At 33.1% G+C, this 17,069-nt stretch overlaps 2 protein-coding genes across 5 annotated transcripts; both read right to left on the bottom strand.

Annotated features, from left to right (window-relative positions):
* Positions 1-822: 822 nt before the first annotated feature.
* On the bottom strand, positions 823-7,711 carry LOC107001723. 3 transcript variants are annotated; one of them, XM_015199696.2, is made up of 16 exons: positions 7,498-7,711; positions 5,665-5,766; positions 5,453-5,560; positions 5,283-5,318; positions 5,035-5,145; positions 4,830-4,913; positions 4,610-4,728; positions 4,103-4,204; positions 3,817-3,933; positions 3,668-3,733; positions 3,409-3,475; positions 3,015-3,068; positions 2,283-2,372; positions 1,568-1,594; positions 1,434-1,460; positions 823-1,308 (listed from the first exon to the last, which is right to left on the bottom strand). In XM_015199696.2, exons 2-16 carry the CDS (start codon positions 5,722-5,724, stop codon positions 1,147-1,149), a joined length of 1,230 nt encoding a protein of 409 aa, XP_015055182.1. In that variant the 5' UTR covers positions 5,725-5,766; positions 7,498-7,711; the 3' UTR covers positions 823-1,146. The 3 variants fall into 3 exon arrangements, with proteins under 3 accessions (XP_015055182.1, XP_027768305.1, XP_027768304.1); XM_027912504.1 differs by lacking the exon at positions 7,498-7,711 and adding an exon at positions 7,142-7,184; XM_027912503.1 differs by lacking the exon at positions 7,498-7,711 and adding an exon at positions 6,082-6,855.
* A 5,498-nt stretch (positions 7,712-13,209) lies between these two features.
* Positions 13,210-16,765, bottom strand: LOC107032364. 2 transcript variants are annotated; one of them, XM_015233960.2, is made up of 4 exons: positions 16,287-16,764; positions 15,299-15,348; positions 14,788-14,865; positions 13,210-14,611 (listed from the first exon to the last, which is right to left on the bottom strand). In XM_015233960.2, exons 1-4 carry the CDS (start codon positions 16,458-16,460, stop codon positions 13,672-13,674), a joined length of 1,242 nt encoding a protein of 413 aa, XP_015089446.1. In that variant the 5' UTR covers positions 16,461-16,764; the 3' UTR covers positions 13,210-13,671. The 2 variants fall into 2 exon arrangements, with proteins under 2 accessions (XP_015089446.1, XP_027767880.1); XM_027912079.1 differs by lacking the exon at positions 14,788-14,865 and having other exon boundaries at positions 16,287-16,765.
* Positions 16,766-17,069: the final 304 nt, after the last annotated feature.

Genomic DNA, 17,069 nt, shown 5'->3' with positions numbered 1-17,069 from the left:
TAGAAATCACGATTAACAACCTTAAACATTTAAGAGACATACAAAAAGTGAGATTGACCCCCAAATAAGTAATCACATAATTATGGATATTTTAGTGACATATATTGTTTAGAAATGACATAAAAGTAATATAGATCATAATTAAAAAAATTAATGAGAAAATGCACAAGTACCCCCTCAACCTATGTCCAAAATCCCAAAGACACTTATATTATACTAAGGTCCTATTACTCCCCTGAACTTATTTTATAAGTAATTTTTTACCTTTTTTCGATATACGTGACACTAATTTGAAAAAAAAAACAGCGTTGAGCCCACAAGATAGTGCCACGTAAGCCAAAAAAATGGCAAATTATTAATAAAATAAATTCAGAGCGTAACAAAACCTTATTATAGTATAAGTGTGTCTCTAAAATTTCAAGTTCGAGCATAAGTTGAGATACATTACCCCAAAATTAAAACTAAAAGACAAAATTTTTTTATACATTCTAAAAATTTCAAAGTATCATATAAATTTAAACAAGAGAATAACATATATTATTTAAAATTTCTGATACTATAAATCACAATAATTAACAACTTAAAATGCCCAGAGATCATATTAAAATTGAGTTGGACTTTCCGAATTCTATCTATATCAGATAAATTAAGATAAAAAAAATTAAGATAAAGAAAGAGTTAATATTGGATTTGTTCTAGCACAGGCACCTGTGTGTAGTCTAAGTATATAGAAACAACACAGTTTGAACCCTTGTTATGTACACGGGTTCGAACCTAACCATGTGCGAGTAAGTTTTTTCCCTATACGTAAATGGACACAAGTGTTCAATACTTGTAACCTGGCAAATAAATATACATCTCAATTCTGGGGAATTTGCTAACCCCCCGAAAAGTACTACAAGAATCGGTAACGAAAATCGTTTAGGCAAAAATGGAGTTGCCACAACCATCATAACAATGAACTAATTATATGGAAATTCAATTGGCCTATACAGTAACAATTTACAAGTTCCCTTGCAACTGCGTGTGTTCGTGGGAGTCGGAAATGACACAGCGAAAAATATTGACATACACTCGATGTATAGCCTCGTATTATAATCTTTGATCAAGACATTGTACGTATCTCTGATTATCGCTAAAACAACGTTACCTTAGCTTAACCTGTGCTTTTGGTATTTGTTTGCGCCGTCGTTTACGTCTTCGTCTGATCGCTTTAACTTGATCCACCACCCAGTTCTTGTCTTCCTCCACAGCTCGTTCCCACCGTTCCTTAAATATTTGTTGCTCATACATAGACTGTCGTCGAATCTGCACCATGTGAATACAATTGAAAAAAAAATTCTGCAGTGTCTTCTGTGATTGCAAATCATAACCAATTCTATTTCTTTCTGAAAATGTGTAGTAACTCAAGAAGGACAGAAGCAACGTCTTACCTCTGATCGCACGTCAACAACGTGTCTCTGTAGGCCAAGAGAAAAGAAATCAAACGGAAGTAGCAATCAGCAGAAGTTAAACGTCGAAAATTTCTCAAACTGCTTAAGCAAAGGAGCAGTAGGATATTACATACCTTCGTAGACTCTTCAAGATTTGAACGCTGCACAAACATGAACAAATTTTAGTGGTGCAATAGAAACAAGCATACAAAGTCGTAATATCGGTAAGAGTTTTAAAGTTGTACACACTGCAGTGTAAAGATTCTTGTGCGATAAGTGTAATTACTGTTTTTATTTAACTACCAATTATGAAATGCTTATCATAGTTATCTACCAGTAATTAATTTATAACGATTGTGTCGATATATAGAACATAGAACTTGAACAGATCGAGTAAATATAGTAAATACGACTTATCTATCAGTAATAGATAGACAAACATTCAAACTTGGCCTTGGTTGGCAACTAAGCAGTTTAACTTTGGGAGCGCACATGTAGGCACTTGAACCGACAACTAAACACTCTAACTCGTCCTTATTGTGTCTCGTGGCATCAGATGCTGACACGGCACATCAATTTTGGAGGTAGATTGATGATACTGATACAATGGAGACGAGTTGAAGTGTCTAGATATGCATACTCAAAGTTGGGAGTGTTTAGTTGCTAGCTGAGGTCACGTTAAAGTGTCTTATGTATGTTGTATGTATTATATGTGTCTAAATATCATCCTACACTGAAGTTTGAATAAGAACCTGAATGCAATTATATACGACATGATAACAAACAGAGAGAACAACAAAGTAGTGTCTTAAAACTCCAATTAAAACAGATACAGTAACGGAAGGTTACCTTCTTCAGAGATGGCCCTCCTAATGTTTGAATGCCCTGGTGGACGATAAATTCACTATCAACTACTCCAACTTTTTTGTTCCGGTCCCCCTACAATAATTTCAAGTTCCACATAAATTAGAATCATGTATGCACCCACTACTTCCAAATAATAATTGACAGCACACTAAACAGAATTCTTCAATCCCGTTAAATAGCTTAAATGAGAACAACTCTCCAGAAACTAATAAATAGCTTGCCGTTAACACACAAAAAGCTGCCCTCTTCATCGATAAAAGCTAAGCCGTTGGCGGACAATTCATAAGGTTTTGACTTAGGTGTAAATGACGGTTTAGTATGAAAAGATGAAATTGCAAATGTTTTAACGGGCATGATACATATATTGAACCCTAAACTTGACTTCAAATTTTAACTTTGACCTTCAACTTTCATAATGCACAAACAGGAATTTTAACTGTCCAACTTTAAAATAAATAAACACAGGAGTCCTACATGGCAAAATACAAGTAACGTAGGACACCATGTAGGACAAAAAATGACATATAGGATGATATGTAGGACATGTGTGTGTGTTTGTTCAACTTTATACAAGTTTAAGTGTTTACTTGTGCACATCCAAAGTTGAAGGGCATGAATGTGATTCGAAGCCAAGTTAAAGGGCATATTTATGCCGTTTTAACTAGTGAAATTAAACTGAAGTAAAACCAAGAAGCCACAAAGAAGTGATCTAACCTGTGCACAATAACCAAATTTCATGTCCATTCCCCATCCATGAACGAGATCATTCTGATAGGAAGAATCAGTAACCAGAATTCAATTACAGTAGGCTTGAATCAGTACATGCGTTGAAAACAAAAGCAGGTAAAATAATGAACAAGCTGACAATTCCTCAGCATGAGACAGTGTAGAACGTAATCCCACAAAGTTTGGAACAGAACTGAAAATGGAAAGCAGCTAGTCATGAAGATTAGCAAGTGCACAATTTCACGATGATATAGTTAACGGATGCATTTTAGCTAAAGCATTGCCCTCAGAACAATCCTCCGAATATTAAGTTAGCTTAAACAAAAATTACTTTTTATCTCGACACGAACTGTAGTCAGCTCCGACAGAACCGGAAATTTACCTGTATAAGATGCCAAGCACACACCCAAGCAGATATTGAAAAGACTGGAGCCATCCCTTCCACAAATCTGCAGATAAAGAGTATGGATGATACACATTCCCGTAAATATTACACTCAAGAAGATATAATCAAATCCAACACACTTGAAGCAAGATTTTATCCAAATTATATTAATTAATGTCGAGGAGAATGCAAAAGCTTAACCAGATCGACAAATGCACACGGCTCATAATAATTGTATTAACTGTATAAAGCTCACCCACTGCATGGAGGACCTTCACTTTCACCTGAGCATTTTGTACTACCTCTGCTATCATACACTCGTCTGTTTAAATAAGAAGAGCATTAATATTCGCCCAAAATATTCCAAAACATTAAATTTGAGGAGTCGGAGTATAAGAGCTCAACCTGTGGAACCTTTTTCTCTTGCTTCTTATTGTGAGTCTATGATGTATTTCAGTTGAGTTCCGGTCCAAGGCTGGCTGGGAAATTTCAAGTCCTTCTGATTTAACGATTTCGAGGTACCTGAAAAAACAAAGTGAAGGTCCAATAGGAAAAAAGAAATTACCATCCGGCGAAAGTTGATTGAATTTTTAAAACAAAAGTTCACCAGGATTAAATTAGAAACATATATCAAATATGTTTATCTGAAAATTATATATGTCATAAATTAGGAAATATGCAAGTGTTTTACCTTCCAGGATGGAAATTCTTCACGCCCAAATCTTCATCCCAAAGGAAAATGTAATCGTATATGGAAACAGCAGCAGGATGTAAGAACCGCTTTGCAAACCACCTGCGTAAAAAGGAAATCACAACAGTACCAATGAGTTCTACTACTTCACAAGTTTACAAGCTGATCATAATTTTCACGAGGGGAAAGTTCAGCATAAAAGGAGGGGTTCCAATCGTAGAGAGAATACGAGAATTGTATTTCAATTAATTTTTCAACATCAAACGCATTAGAGGTTATTAACAGACTCACTTCCAGCAATGGAAACCCCGACTACTACTCTGCACGGTTTCTATTGAAGAGCAAAACAATCACTCGTCCGCAAATTAAGATACTAAAGACCCCCACCCCGTCCAGTCATAGTGAAAATCAGCCTGCTTGATCTCCCCTCGGGATTAGGAAGACAGAAGTCGCCGTGTTCAACTACACACACTTGAGCTAATTTGAAATTTTTCACGATGTTCGTACCATTTAGTTTGGTTGTTTGCAACAATATGAACGGCTTCTTTACTCCATTTGAGGTCCCACCAGCCATCAACATGTCCATCATAGTGAAACAAGATGATTGTAAAATTCTCTGAAAGAAACTGAATTGAAGTAAATCACGCATCAGACATGACTGAAAATCAGAAAAAAGATTAGTCAATTACAAGTTTTCCCAAAAACAAAGACGAATAAGATGTTATACCTTTTGGACAAGAGTATCGACATTCTTCTTTTGTTTAATACCAACTGCCATTGCCAACAGGTTACGAGAACTAGAAACACTATCCTGAAAAGGGTAACATGGAGGGGGGAAAACTGAGCAGAAGAGAAAAACTAGTAACAATGATAATAAGAGATACTAAAGGAGGATGCTATATTTAGTCAACACTTAATGAGTAGAGAAACACCTTGAACTTTGAATTACTTGTAGACCAAAGAGGCTTTAACTCTAGATCCGAACTCGCGTGGATAATACCACGAGGCAAACTGTTGAAACTTGTAATATCTACATCAGAATCCTGGATGCAAGAACAGAATGAATTAGAGTGACAATTGATACAAACTGTTATCCATAAAATACTTCAGCTCATCAAGAACAGGAAGCTAATAAGCGTCGGACAAATTTATATATAAAGAAGAGCAAAAATGCAACTACCTTTGAAGAATAAAATGGATCCGATTTCGACTCCATCTGAAAAAGTACACAGGGAAGTATGATTATCAGGAATACGGCTGGTTGTATAGTCTCGGGCACAATATAAGATACATTCAATCATATAAATAAACGGAAAATTATGTAACGAACAAATGGTAGCACCATCATACCTCCGTTTGTTGATACTGATAGTTAGTGGTCCTATACACAATTAAAAACATAATTGTACATATAATCCCCATAAAAGCGATCTGCTTCACCTTTACTCCACATGTTACCTGCAATTCCGCTCCTCACTAGTTCAATATACAGTGAACTTGGATGTTCCTAAAGAGGTAATATATTATTTGTGAGTTTTGAATCAAATTATGCATTCACATACCCTGTCAACAAAGACACTCTTTTTCTTCGTTGACGACACCGCCATGATAGATGCTCTCATAGGCGACTATGCTATGATATAACAAAGGTTGCTCATTACAAGCTGCAATAATAACAGTTTGATAAACACATTAGTGTGGAACAGTAAAAAGTGTTTACGAGAAATAGCCTATTTATGTAAAAAGTGGATCAACATCTACAACATGCTCCTTGTTTGACCGTACTGCAATAATTCAAATTGTGCTCTGATGTCCAAACAAATTTCGGAACTTGGACTAGTTAATTGGGTATAAGTGCAGCGCAAAGCAGTATCTCGTGGCACACCATGTGTTCTATGCTATAAATCTATAATGCGCGGAGAAAGAGACACAAACGCTTTATATTCAGTGCTCTACAAAACATGAAGTGAGTTACTCACGCGCACACCAAGTCAGGGCACTCCACCGACCATCATACGACAAGTCACATTTTGTATTGCCGTGGCACTACTTGCTCGTCATTTCTGCTCATACAGAATAGCTAGTAATACCTCAAAAGGGTGGAGAGATCCGTCCACACAATAATTTTAGAGTAGGAGGAACTCAGTCTAAGAAATGGTTATATCTGTGCTCACAACTACCGGTGTCATCACGATTGAAAAGAGGTGCAGCTACCAACTTCTACTAAGGCTCGCCATAATGTAATATGAATAAGAGAAGTGGAAACAACAAGTATTCAAGTGTGGAAATGCCATGTCATGCAGACAACTATGAGAATCGAAACTTTTTGGAAGACCTATTCAAGAAGCTTCTTCCAAGGCCCGAGCGGATCCAACATTTCTCGACACTGAAATAATTGTAGTTCTAAACTCTAATGTCCTCTGGAAGACCTATTCAAGAAACTTATTAGGCTTGAGCCGATTCAAGATTTAAACTTTACGGATTTTAACACGGGTAACACTGAAATAATTGTAACTACGGGTGGCAGATCTAGTATCTATTAGAATTCTTGTGTGTTTTCACATAAATATCCATATCCCCTAAGCGGAGACCAAAAAAACACTAGGTGATTTTTCCTATTTGTCCTAGCGTGGACAGAGTTATCTGTGACCTGTAGGAGGTACAGGTATCCCCTGAAATATAATAGAGGTGCGCGAAAGCTGATCCAGACACCAAGATCACGAAAAGACTCGAGAAAAAATTAAATATAAAAGAGACATCATAAAAAATAAAAATAAAAAGAAGAATACAATTCCAGAATTAAGGTTCTTGCATCAAAATTGAATAAACTTTTTTTTGTTAGTTGTTAATTTTGCATGCAGGCATTAAATAATATATATATTTATTTATTTATTTATTACATTCCACGAAATATAAGCAGACAAGAAAAAAAAATTCGAAAATTTTCAATCCATTGAGTGATTACTCAATATCTCTAAATTCCAAAAATCATCAAAGAACCCAGAAAAAAAATTAGTAAAAAAAAAAAAATATCCTCACCGAATTATCAGTATTTTTCTGCAAAAATAGATTTCATAGAAATAACAAAGTTAGAACTCAACTTTTTTTTATATCCAAATTAAAAAAAAACAAATCACATTTAATGCCGATATCTAAAAAAGAAACGTATTAAATCCATTTGAAGAGTTAAAAATTAATTAATTAAATGAACTAGTAATGTCTTAACAGAAACTTTATAAATTCAAAATTCTGGAACAATTAAATGAACAGAAAAAACGTTACTCGTGACTTTTTTCAATTAAATAGTACACAATAAATATTTCAGCTCATGCATCTGAAAAAAAAAATAAAAAAAAATAATGAAAGCATAGAAGATAAAGAAACAGAGAAAATACCTCAATATTCAGATGAAACTCCACCATTACGAATAATTTGTATATCACCGATTAAAATGGGGGAAAATGTGTATATAAAGAGTTTGAATTTGTATAGAATGAGTGTATATTTTATGTATACAGAGGTATGGAGAAAGGGTCTTTGAGTTTGAGAGAGACAAAACTGTTGAAAGTGCCACGTTTAATTGGAGCTTATACACATGTTACCACTAGGAAAAACACACCGCCATAAAACTTGCTTTGTCTTTTTTATATTTATAAAAAAAACTTTCTAAATTTACGTGATATTTGTTTTTAAAAATTATGACAAGAAAAATCTGCGGTTACTATCCTTTACGGTGCGCACATAAAAAACCTCCGATTCTATGCAATAGCTTGCAAACTATATAGGAGAGATAATTCGCACTAACAAGTCTGGTGCGATGAGCTCAACCAAAAATTCAATCCTCTTACTTTCGCTGATAAGAAATTTCGAATTTGAGACTTTCATGTAGCTCAAACCACTGGGCGACTCTAACAGATATTTACGTGACACTTTTTATTTTTTGAGAATCAAATAATTTGTGTTTAATTGATAATTGCTTAAAATATTTTCAATTTTTTAAAATTGAAATTTATATATTTAAAAATTACATAAATCGTGTTAATTAATAATTTAAAATATTTATGTAAAAGTTATTATTAAAAATTGATATCTTTGAATTTCGAAATCAAGAAAGGGCTATATAAGTGGGAGGAAGGAAGTATTTTGATTTTTATTGATGTGACCACCCTTAAAAGTTTTTAACGAATAAAATTTTATAATAAAAATAATTTATAAGTCACTAGAGAAGAAAATGTTAAATTTGGACAGATAAGACAACATGTTTAATTTATGTTTTAATTCTAATTCATATGATAACTAATCTTATTTTTCAATTATGAATGGTTGTTAATAGGTCAGTCTCAACAATTTTAATTACAATTATGATTTGTGTTGTTCATGCAGAATTATATAATTAGTAATAAACATAACATCTTCACTGTTTTGTTAGGTTATCAACAATTTTTTTTTGTCGCAACTTAAATTTATATATAGCTTTTTGCAAATTCTTTTTCACTTATTAGACGATTGTAATTTATATGAGTGAGATAGTAAGGCGAAATGAAATTAAAGAAGTTATGACATTTTCACATTTTGTTTTAAAGTTAAATTTAAAGGACATGTTAGATCATAAAATACGATAACACTAGAATAACTATTTTCTTGACTCTATATATTAGGTTTCTATCATGAATGAGAAAAGGAAAAATCTATAGATATTAAACACAATTTTTGTTTTGTATTCCCAATTTCTTTAATATATATAAAGACAATATTTATTTAAGTTTACGTCTTAATTTTATGTTTTTTGAATTTTTTCTTTAATTTTGTTGTCAAAATTTTCTAACGTTGTCATTTTTGAACTCAAAAACACACATTTCATTTTAGTCAATATTATTTCTTACAAAATTCTTCAATTTTTCTTACGTAACCCTCTCATAAAAACTTGATACTACTATTTTACTTGTCCTTGTTACATATATCACATACGTATATATATTTATAGAGTAATTTTTGTTCGAACAAATATTTTATGATTCTAACTATAAGGTTTACGTTTGATTTGCTCAGTCAAGAAAGACATTAGGTGCTTATCGCGCCTCCTTAAATTATAGACGTGACAAACTTTATATCAAAAAAAATCATATTTTAGAAAGTATAAGTACATTTTCGTGTATAGTTAAGTATTGTTTATGGGTATTATGCACTACGTTTATTATTTTCCTGGTGAAGGAGAGAAAGTTTGACAAGCTAAGAAAGTCTCGTTGAAAGCAGGAACTCAGACTGTGACGACTATTTTCACTAGTTTCAAAGGCTTGATTGACCCTTGGGATTGATATAAATAAAAATTTAAATTCCGATACAAAATCTTTTCGCCAAATAAATATTCAAAATTAAAAAGATACTAGTACTAGAAATATGGTATACAACAAATGTCTTTGGACCAATCAAATATGTTGATTTGACAACTAATTTCCAAATTAGTTAAAGCAAGTATAATACTAATCACAAAAAGTAGTAATTGAAGTAAAAGCTACTATTGGCAGTAGGTGGTTTTTTTTGTTTTTTTCTTGCCTTTTTTCAAGATGTAGGTGGAGCTTCAATATAAAACTAGAAAATTTGTATTGAGTGGATTTTGGGTGTGTTTGAATTCAGTCTCTCGTTAGGTCTTCACTGAAGGATTGTCCACATTCTCAAGCCTCTCTATCATATCCTTAGAAAGTGACAACATGAAGAGATTAACGATACTTCTTTATCTTTTGAGTTGTTCTGCCGGGTCGGTCGCTCAAGATCTTTGGTCTTTATCTGTACCCGATGAAAAAAATAAAATCACTTCTTATGGACTCGTTGAGAATGATTCTGATCTAGTTCATGGCCTATTAGAAGTAGAGGGCGTAACTTAAATTAAATCATTTTTTTTGTAATTATAATGATCACAAGAAGCAATACTAACCAGATGACATCATCTTTTACACTACCCATTTTTAAAAATTATTTTTTCCTCTATATTTACTCCGTTAATATTGACCTAAATATTATTTCTTAAAAACCGATAAATAAAATTATCTGAATATGATATATTTATATCAAGAAATAACTTTAGTTACAGATGATATGATACTGATTGACGAGATTTACAGCAAAATCAATGTTGAACCGATGGATCAAGATTAATTATTTGGAGTGTAAGTTTTAGTGTTTCTATACTCTGAATATCACATTATTTTATTGTCATCTATTTAATCATATGTATGTTATATAGTACTTTTCATTTCACATTATTTTTGTTAGGTTTAATGCTTTTATCTGTATTTTCTTTTACAAACTACTTGAATATGCTTTATTTTAACCTAAAAAACTATTAGAAATAATAATAATTAATTATATTTTTACTTTTTCATTTAAAGAAAATAACAATTATTTTAAATAGGTTATTTTAAACGAACACTTCTATTAAATTATCTAAATTCCACATGAAATAATCTTTTTTTCTTTAAAGTTGTTTTATAAGAAGATCACATCCAACATAAATAATGTGAGTTGATGAAAAACCACGAGTGTGTCTTTGCCTTTTGTACGATAAAAAGGATCAAAGACCTGTGACTTTTGATAGGAATTTTTTTTTTTTTGTTTTTGTATTTTTAATAAAATTTGTTTTAATATAACCACTCAAGCTATTTTTAAAAAGTAAATTATATTAAATATATTTCGTGTAACAAGTTCGATTGAAAAAATATGGAGGATTTTCAACTTAAAACAAGGAAATTTGTTAGTACTTTTTATTACTGAGATCGTACTTCGATTATCGCTTTATCTGTTATTATTATTTTTTAAAATTAGATTTGTTAAATTATCTAAAACACTTCAGCATAATTCTTCATTTTTATTTTTATTTTTCGAAAACGATCTTTCTGTCTATCTACACCTATTGATAAGAAGAGTAACAACAACAATTACATCTTGATCACAAATAAATTGGGATATGAATTTTGATAGGAACAATTTGACTAATTTACTTCTATTGATACAAATTTTTAAAATTCTTTCACTAAATTAATTACTCTCCTCAATAAACGTTCATTCCGTATTTATGTGTCTTTTCCATCAAATTCAGTTATATTTTATTGAAATATTAAACAGCTTTATTTTTTTTTATTTTTCAAAATAATTTTTCGGATTCAATTATTTTTAATAATAATATTAATAATGATAAATAAAAGGACAAGAAGGAATATTTAATTTCCTCCTTTTAACTCCATATTGCAAAAGTCAATTCTAGTCCTATTATACTCCCTTCCACCATAATTATTTGGCAGATACATTTAAAATAAATGTCAAAAACTAATTATCGATTTAAATAATTAGAAAATAATTTTTTTTTAATTTTGCGCTTAATGATATTGTAGTTCAATTGAAAAAGTAATGTATTCTTGGTATAGTAAGTTTATATTAGTCAAATTCACCTTGTATCAAATTTTTACGGAAGGGTGTGCATGACATTACCGTGACAAACAATTATAGATGGAGGGAGTAGTAATTAAGAATTTCGTGGATATTATTGGTTGTCATAGTCACATACACATTGTGCTTTAATGTTCTCTTTCTTTTTATGGCAACAATTTTAGCAAGTCCACAAAAACACACAAGAAAAATGGATGTTTTGTCGTCCAAAGAAACAACAAATTTTCGAGAGAAAAGACATAAAAACACCACTGAAGTTATTTCGAATTTTTAAAAAGACACCTTAACTTTGGGGACATCCTATTACTCCACAAAAGTATTGAATATCTTTGTAAAAGGAACATTTTGATTTATTTTTCTCGCCATGTTTGTGAACACGCACATGACGCGCGTGAAGGTCCACTTTTGCTGTCAAAAATCAATTCAAAAGTGCCACATTTCAATCATTTTCTTTATTAATTATTTACCTCATCATCTTCCTCAAATTGGGTTACAATTGCCTCAAATGTGTTAAACTTAATTAATGGCAGATCAAATATCATTAACACACATTTACCTGATCATCTTCCTCAATGATGCTTTAATAATATGAATTAGAGTTTGGAAAAAATTATTATTGACAAATAGAATCACAAAAAACTATTTATAATAGATGCTCTAACAGAAAATAACTCACTAAATTGACACATCTCAAAAAAATTTCAAACTAGTAATATCAAGTTCAGATCTCTGTTGACTAATCAAAGTGAATTGACAAAAATGGCAGTACGTGGAGAATTTGGTTATGAAGAAGAAGAAGAAAGAGACTGAAGAAAGAGAACAGAGGAGGGTAATGAAGAAGAATAAGAAGAAAGAGAATACCAAAAGAAGAAAGAAAGAGAAAAAGAAAAAAGAAGAAAGAGAAAAAGAAAAAGAAAATGAAGTTGATAAAATAAGAAAAATAAAAATAAAAATTAATACGTGGCAGATTATAATTGGTGCGCGATTGAACTTATTTTCTTGCAAGTGAGGATGGTTGAAAAATGGGGTATTTACAACACTTTAAAATTGTTTAAGGGGGTAATAGGATGTCCGCAAAGTTAAGGTGTCTTTTTAAAAATTCGAAACAACTTAAGTGATGCTTTTATGTCTTTTCTCAATTTTCGACACAAAGTTTGTGAATAAGTGATTATTTGATAGTGAGCAAGGAATATCTATTGTTTCTATTGGAGTAGGTAAAAGTCTCACATTGGTTGAGGAATGAACTGATGATTTCCTTATATGGACTTGATAAATCTTCTCCTTATGAGTTAACTTTTGAGATTGAGTTAGGTCTAGGTGTCATATCTTTACATGATACTAAAGTCAGGTTCATCACGTTTGGACTCTCGGTCCACACTCCGACCTAGGCATAAAAGGGATATTAGAGTGGATTAAAGTCCCACGTGGTCGGGGAATGGATTGGTCTCCTTATATGAACTTGGACAATTCATTAGATATTAAAATATCATGAGTAAATCGCTCCCGGTTGTTCAATCATTTGATTTTGGAACTCCATCATAATTCTTTTTGAAACTCTACCATGAAATGAAAACCACTAAGCTAAGAAATTTATTAATTATTGCATCAATGAAACTCCATCATACTTTTGGCTAAAAACTTTTTTATTACTAGTACTTCCCTGAATATGATTCAGAATTTAGAAATGGCATATATACTCAGAGCTTTAACAATGAAGAAGTCTCCATTTTATAAATGTCTAACTGAATTTGGAACTAAGTATTAACTTGAAATGATCTTCACATTTGGAGTCTAGTTGCAAAATGACCATGAAAGGTATAGGGTTGGGGAATGGGGGAAGAAACTTTGTACATGAAAAAGAGGACTAAGCAACCTGCAAATCACCTCTGCGAACTCTTTTAATTACTAGCCTTTGTTACCACCTCAGAGATCAATGTTCCTCCTCAAACGGAGTTTTAAGTCGTGTATCTTGGATTAACAGATCCATCAACCGATCCACACACGGGCTTGCCATGTCTGTTGTACCCTTTCTTAGCAGCTAACAATGACTACAATCGAGCCTCGAAATCAGCATCACTTTGTTTATGATCATCTCATCGAATGATTCCTGCAATGCTATTTACATTGTTTCAAGAAGTGGATTGAAGTTTGAATTTGGAGGGACGAGGGCGAGCACTTCTTGGCTTCACGGGCAGATTACCTGTTGTTGAGAATGTGAGCTGAGAAGAAGTAGTTGTGTGGTAAGAGCTTTTATAATGGTCATGATATACTTTAGTGACGACGTCTCTGAGAGCCACAGCTGACTTGTGTTCTGTCGTCCTCTTCGAATAAAATACAATGGCGTTGGTTGCTAGTAAAAGTAAATCCCTAAAGAGTTCACCTGGTGATTTGATGGAACAGCTGACTAGTCTTGATCTTACAGTTTCAATATCCATATGCTGCTTGATCATTTCCATATATTTAGCTCTCTTCTGACTATCACGACGATGCCTAAAGACCATAGCCGCTTCATTCTGTGTAATGGAATTGAAAATTGCCATCAAATCCTCATTCATCAACCTAGATAATCCTTCTTTATCATCCTCTGTTGCAGTAGGCTTAATACTTGGGTCGCAACTGGTTGATGTTTCCTTACCGTTGGAAGGGGAGATGCCACTGATTGAGCACACATTGTCGCTCTCCTGAATACTCCTTTTGACATCTGAAACGACGTCTTTCCTTTTTCTCTTACCTTTTCTCTTACTCAAAGCCCCTCTTCCATTTCCATTGGTAGTCTCTGCTTGATTGCTTATGTTTAGTATTTCATCTGGCTCACAAGACTCCGAGCATTCTAGCTTTGAGTCTATCTCATTAGCCGAAGCTACTGCAGGACTCTCAAGCTCAGGCGAAAAGTTGGTCCTAGTACTCTCTAGCATGAAATTGCCAGCGCATATGCCATCTTTGCGAATAGATTCCATGCATTCTGACTTTACATGAGCGGGAGATTCAGTGTGAATACAGGAACCATAATTAATCTGAGAAGACCGTTCTTTCTCAGCCTTCAAGCTTTCAATCTTTGTGATGAGAGACCTGAGATTAAACACATAAAAATTGAGCTAGAAAACTTAAACTGAAAGGACAAAGTTCTCAAATCAGAAACCGCCTGTTAAGCTGCGGAAATCTACATACACTCAGTATGGTCAAGAAACTTAAAACATGATGTATTTGGGAAGCACAAACTGAAGACGGAGAATCATTGTACTAACCCAATTGAGCTTTCCGATTTCTCCAATTCTCGCTTCAGTTCTTCAACTCGTCTCTTTCTTAGCTCTTCAAACCAAGCACTAAGAAAGCGAAAGGTGATAAAATGAGACATCAATTAGAGTAAAGGATAAAATCCTAATGTGTAAATTTTTCTCCCATAACATATCAAGTGAAAAGTAACCATAAATCAATCCCAAACCTTAATATCCAACAACATATCTAGTGAAATCCACAAGCACGGTTAAGGGGATAGTAGAGTGTACGCATACCTTACCCCTACCTATTGGAGGTAGAGAGGTTGTTTCCAGAGGACTCTTGGCTCGAGTACCACATACCAAAGCATAGTATCGATCTTAGGCATACTAAATTCAAAGCCAATTCTTTTGGCACGCGCTACCATTATACTAGTATAGCAGTCATAAGATGAACTAAGCATTTTTAGAACCCATAGCTGTGACATGAACTCAATGCAGAAAATTAAATTAGCTCATGAGTTTGAAGAACTTGACTCACTTGCAGCCCGCGTAACGCTTTTGTAAATCCTCATACTTGGCTTTGCAGGCCTGCAATTAAGTATTTTTTTTTCAAATCAACATTTGATAGATGTAATTGTATGCTTTAAGACAACAGGCCAGTGAAATAGATTACTTGTATCATTTCCCAACGGTTTCACTATATATGTAAAACTAGGTACTCTCCTTATACGGGGCAATCTCATGTATCCTCAATGAGCTATTCCTCTATAATTTATATGCTTACAACATATACAATGTAATCTCATAGTGAGGTCTGGTGTGCACGCAGATCTTAGGGCAGGACGAAGTCGTAGGAGATTAAGTATTATTCAAACTGTCAAAATAAGTGATATTATTGATTGGTACACGAATATAATTTCTTCCTTGCACTTTCTTTCTATTCGCTGGCTTACCCTGTATTTCAAGAGTAAATATCGTAATGAGGAATAGCGGTTACCTCTATTTGTTTGGTCTATTTAAAAGATTATTCATCACCGCAAACACTCTTGCTTCGCTACCACTTGTCTTTGCTAAATTGGTTTGGGGAGACGGAAAAAAACATCAATTCATTTAGATTTCTGATTAGCTAAAGTTACGATAGAATAGGTTGTTTTTTAAATAAACTCGGTCTCAGCTTAATCAGCGTAAAATCTTTGAAATGAGAAATGTTAATAGAGAACCAAACACAATACAACTTTGAGATAGTATTATTTATAAACGTAGAGTCTATTTTAAAACAATTTATAATTGACTTATCCAAATTAGTTACTACAAGGGCCCCCACAAAATCTCTACGTAAGAAAAAAATAAAATAATTTAAAAAAGTTAGGTACTACATTAATCGTTATATCAAATAGTAACTCATATTATTAGACCAAACATTAGTATTTCACTTTTACTAATTTATTAATAATATAGTCATTTTCTTAAAAATGAAGGGTGGAATAAAATATTTAGAGTGGCACTTAACGTAAATTAATGTGAACCTGAGATGTGAAGTAAATGTTACGAGAACGAAGCTCCAAAGCGACGACGTTCCAGTCTTGTATCCCATGCCGGAGAATAGCGCCACCTAGGATTAATTCCTCCCATGTACCCCACATCTTCTGTCTGGGCCCCATTTCTTCCCTCATACGTGTACGGTTCTCAACAGTCTCCATCCACGTGGACGGCTCAGATGATTTTAAAGGAATCGAAGTTTAACAATTTTGTACCATGCGCACGTTAACTTCAACCACCACCGGCACCGGAGAAACTGACCGGGTTTAGAATATTTCGTAGCGCGTGCAAGTTAGCGTCAATCGCCGATACGATCACGTCGGTGCTACTCCGATGAACTTGATCGGGAAAAAAAAGAGGACTTTCCGGTGAGCAAAAAAGTGATTTATTAGAAAACTTTTGTGAGGTGAAGAAGAAAGAAAAGGAGGAAATCTGATTATAAAAAAATGGTTTTTAATGGAAAAGGAAAAAAAAAAGATGGAGAAGAATATGAACTCTTTTTGTGTTTCAAGTTGAAAATTGGGCTTTAGAAATGAAATCTGAATTGGGCCCAATTTTGGAGAAGCCCAAAAGAGACATCCTATTGCTTTTCTTGACTTAATAGTTATTGGAAAAATTACTTAATAATTACTTTTTTTTTCATTTATAGCAATACATAGTAATACTGTGATAAATCTGCACTAAAAGGTGAATTATGTATGCAATACAGATATACTATAAGAGTTGTATGGTAGAGTATATTAAAAAAAAGTAATGTATGCATTAGTCTC

The sequence above is a fragment of the Solanum pennellii genome, chromosome 10 (assembly GCF_001406875.1).
Source record: "Solanum pennellii chromosome 10, SPENNV200".
NCBI lineage: Eukaryota > Viridiplantae > Streptophyta > Magnoliopsida > Solanales > Solanaceae > Solanum > Solanum pennellii.
Note: the sequence above shows the minus strand (reverse complement) of the source record. Positions and strands in the feature narration are given on the sequence as shown.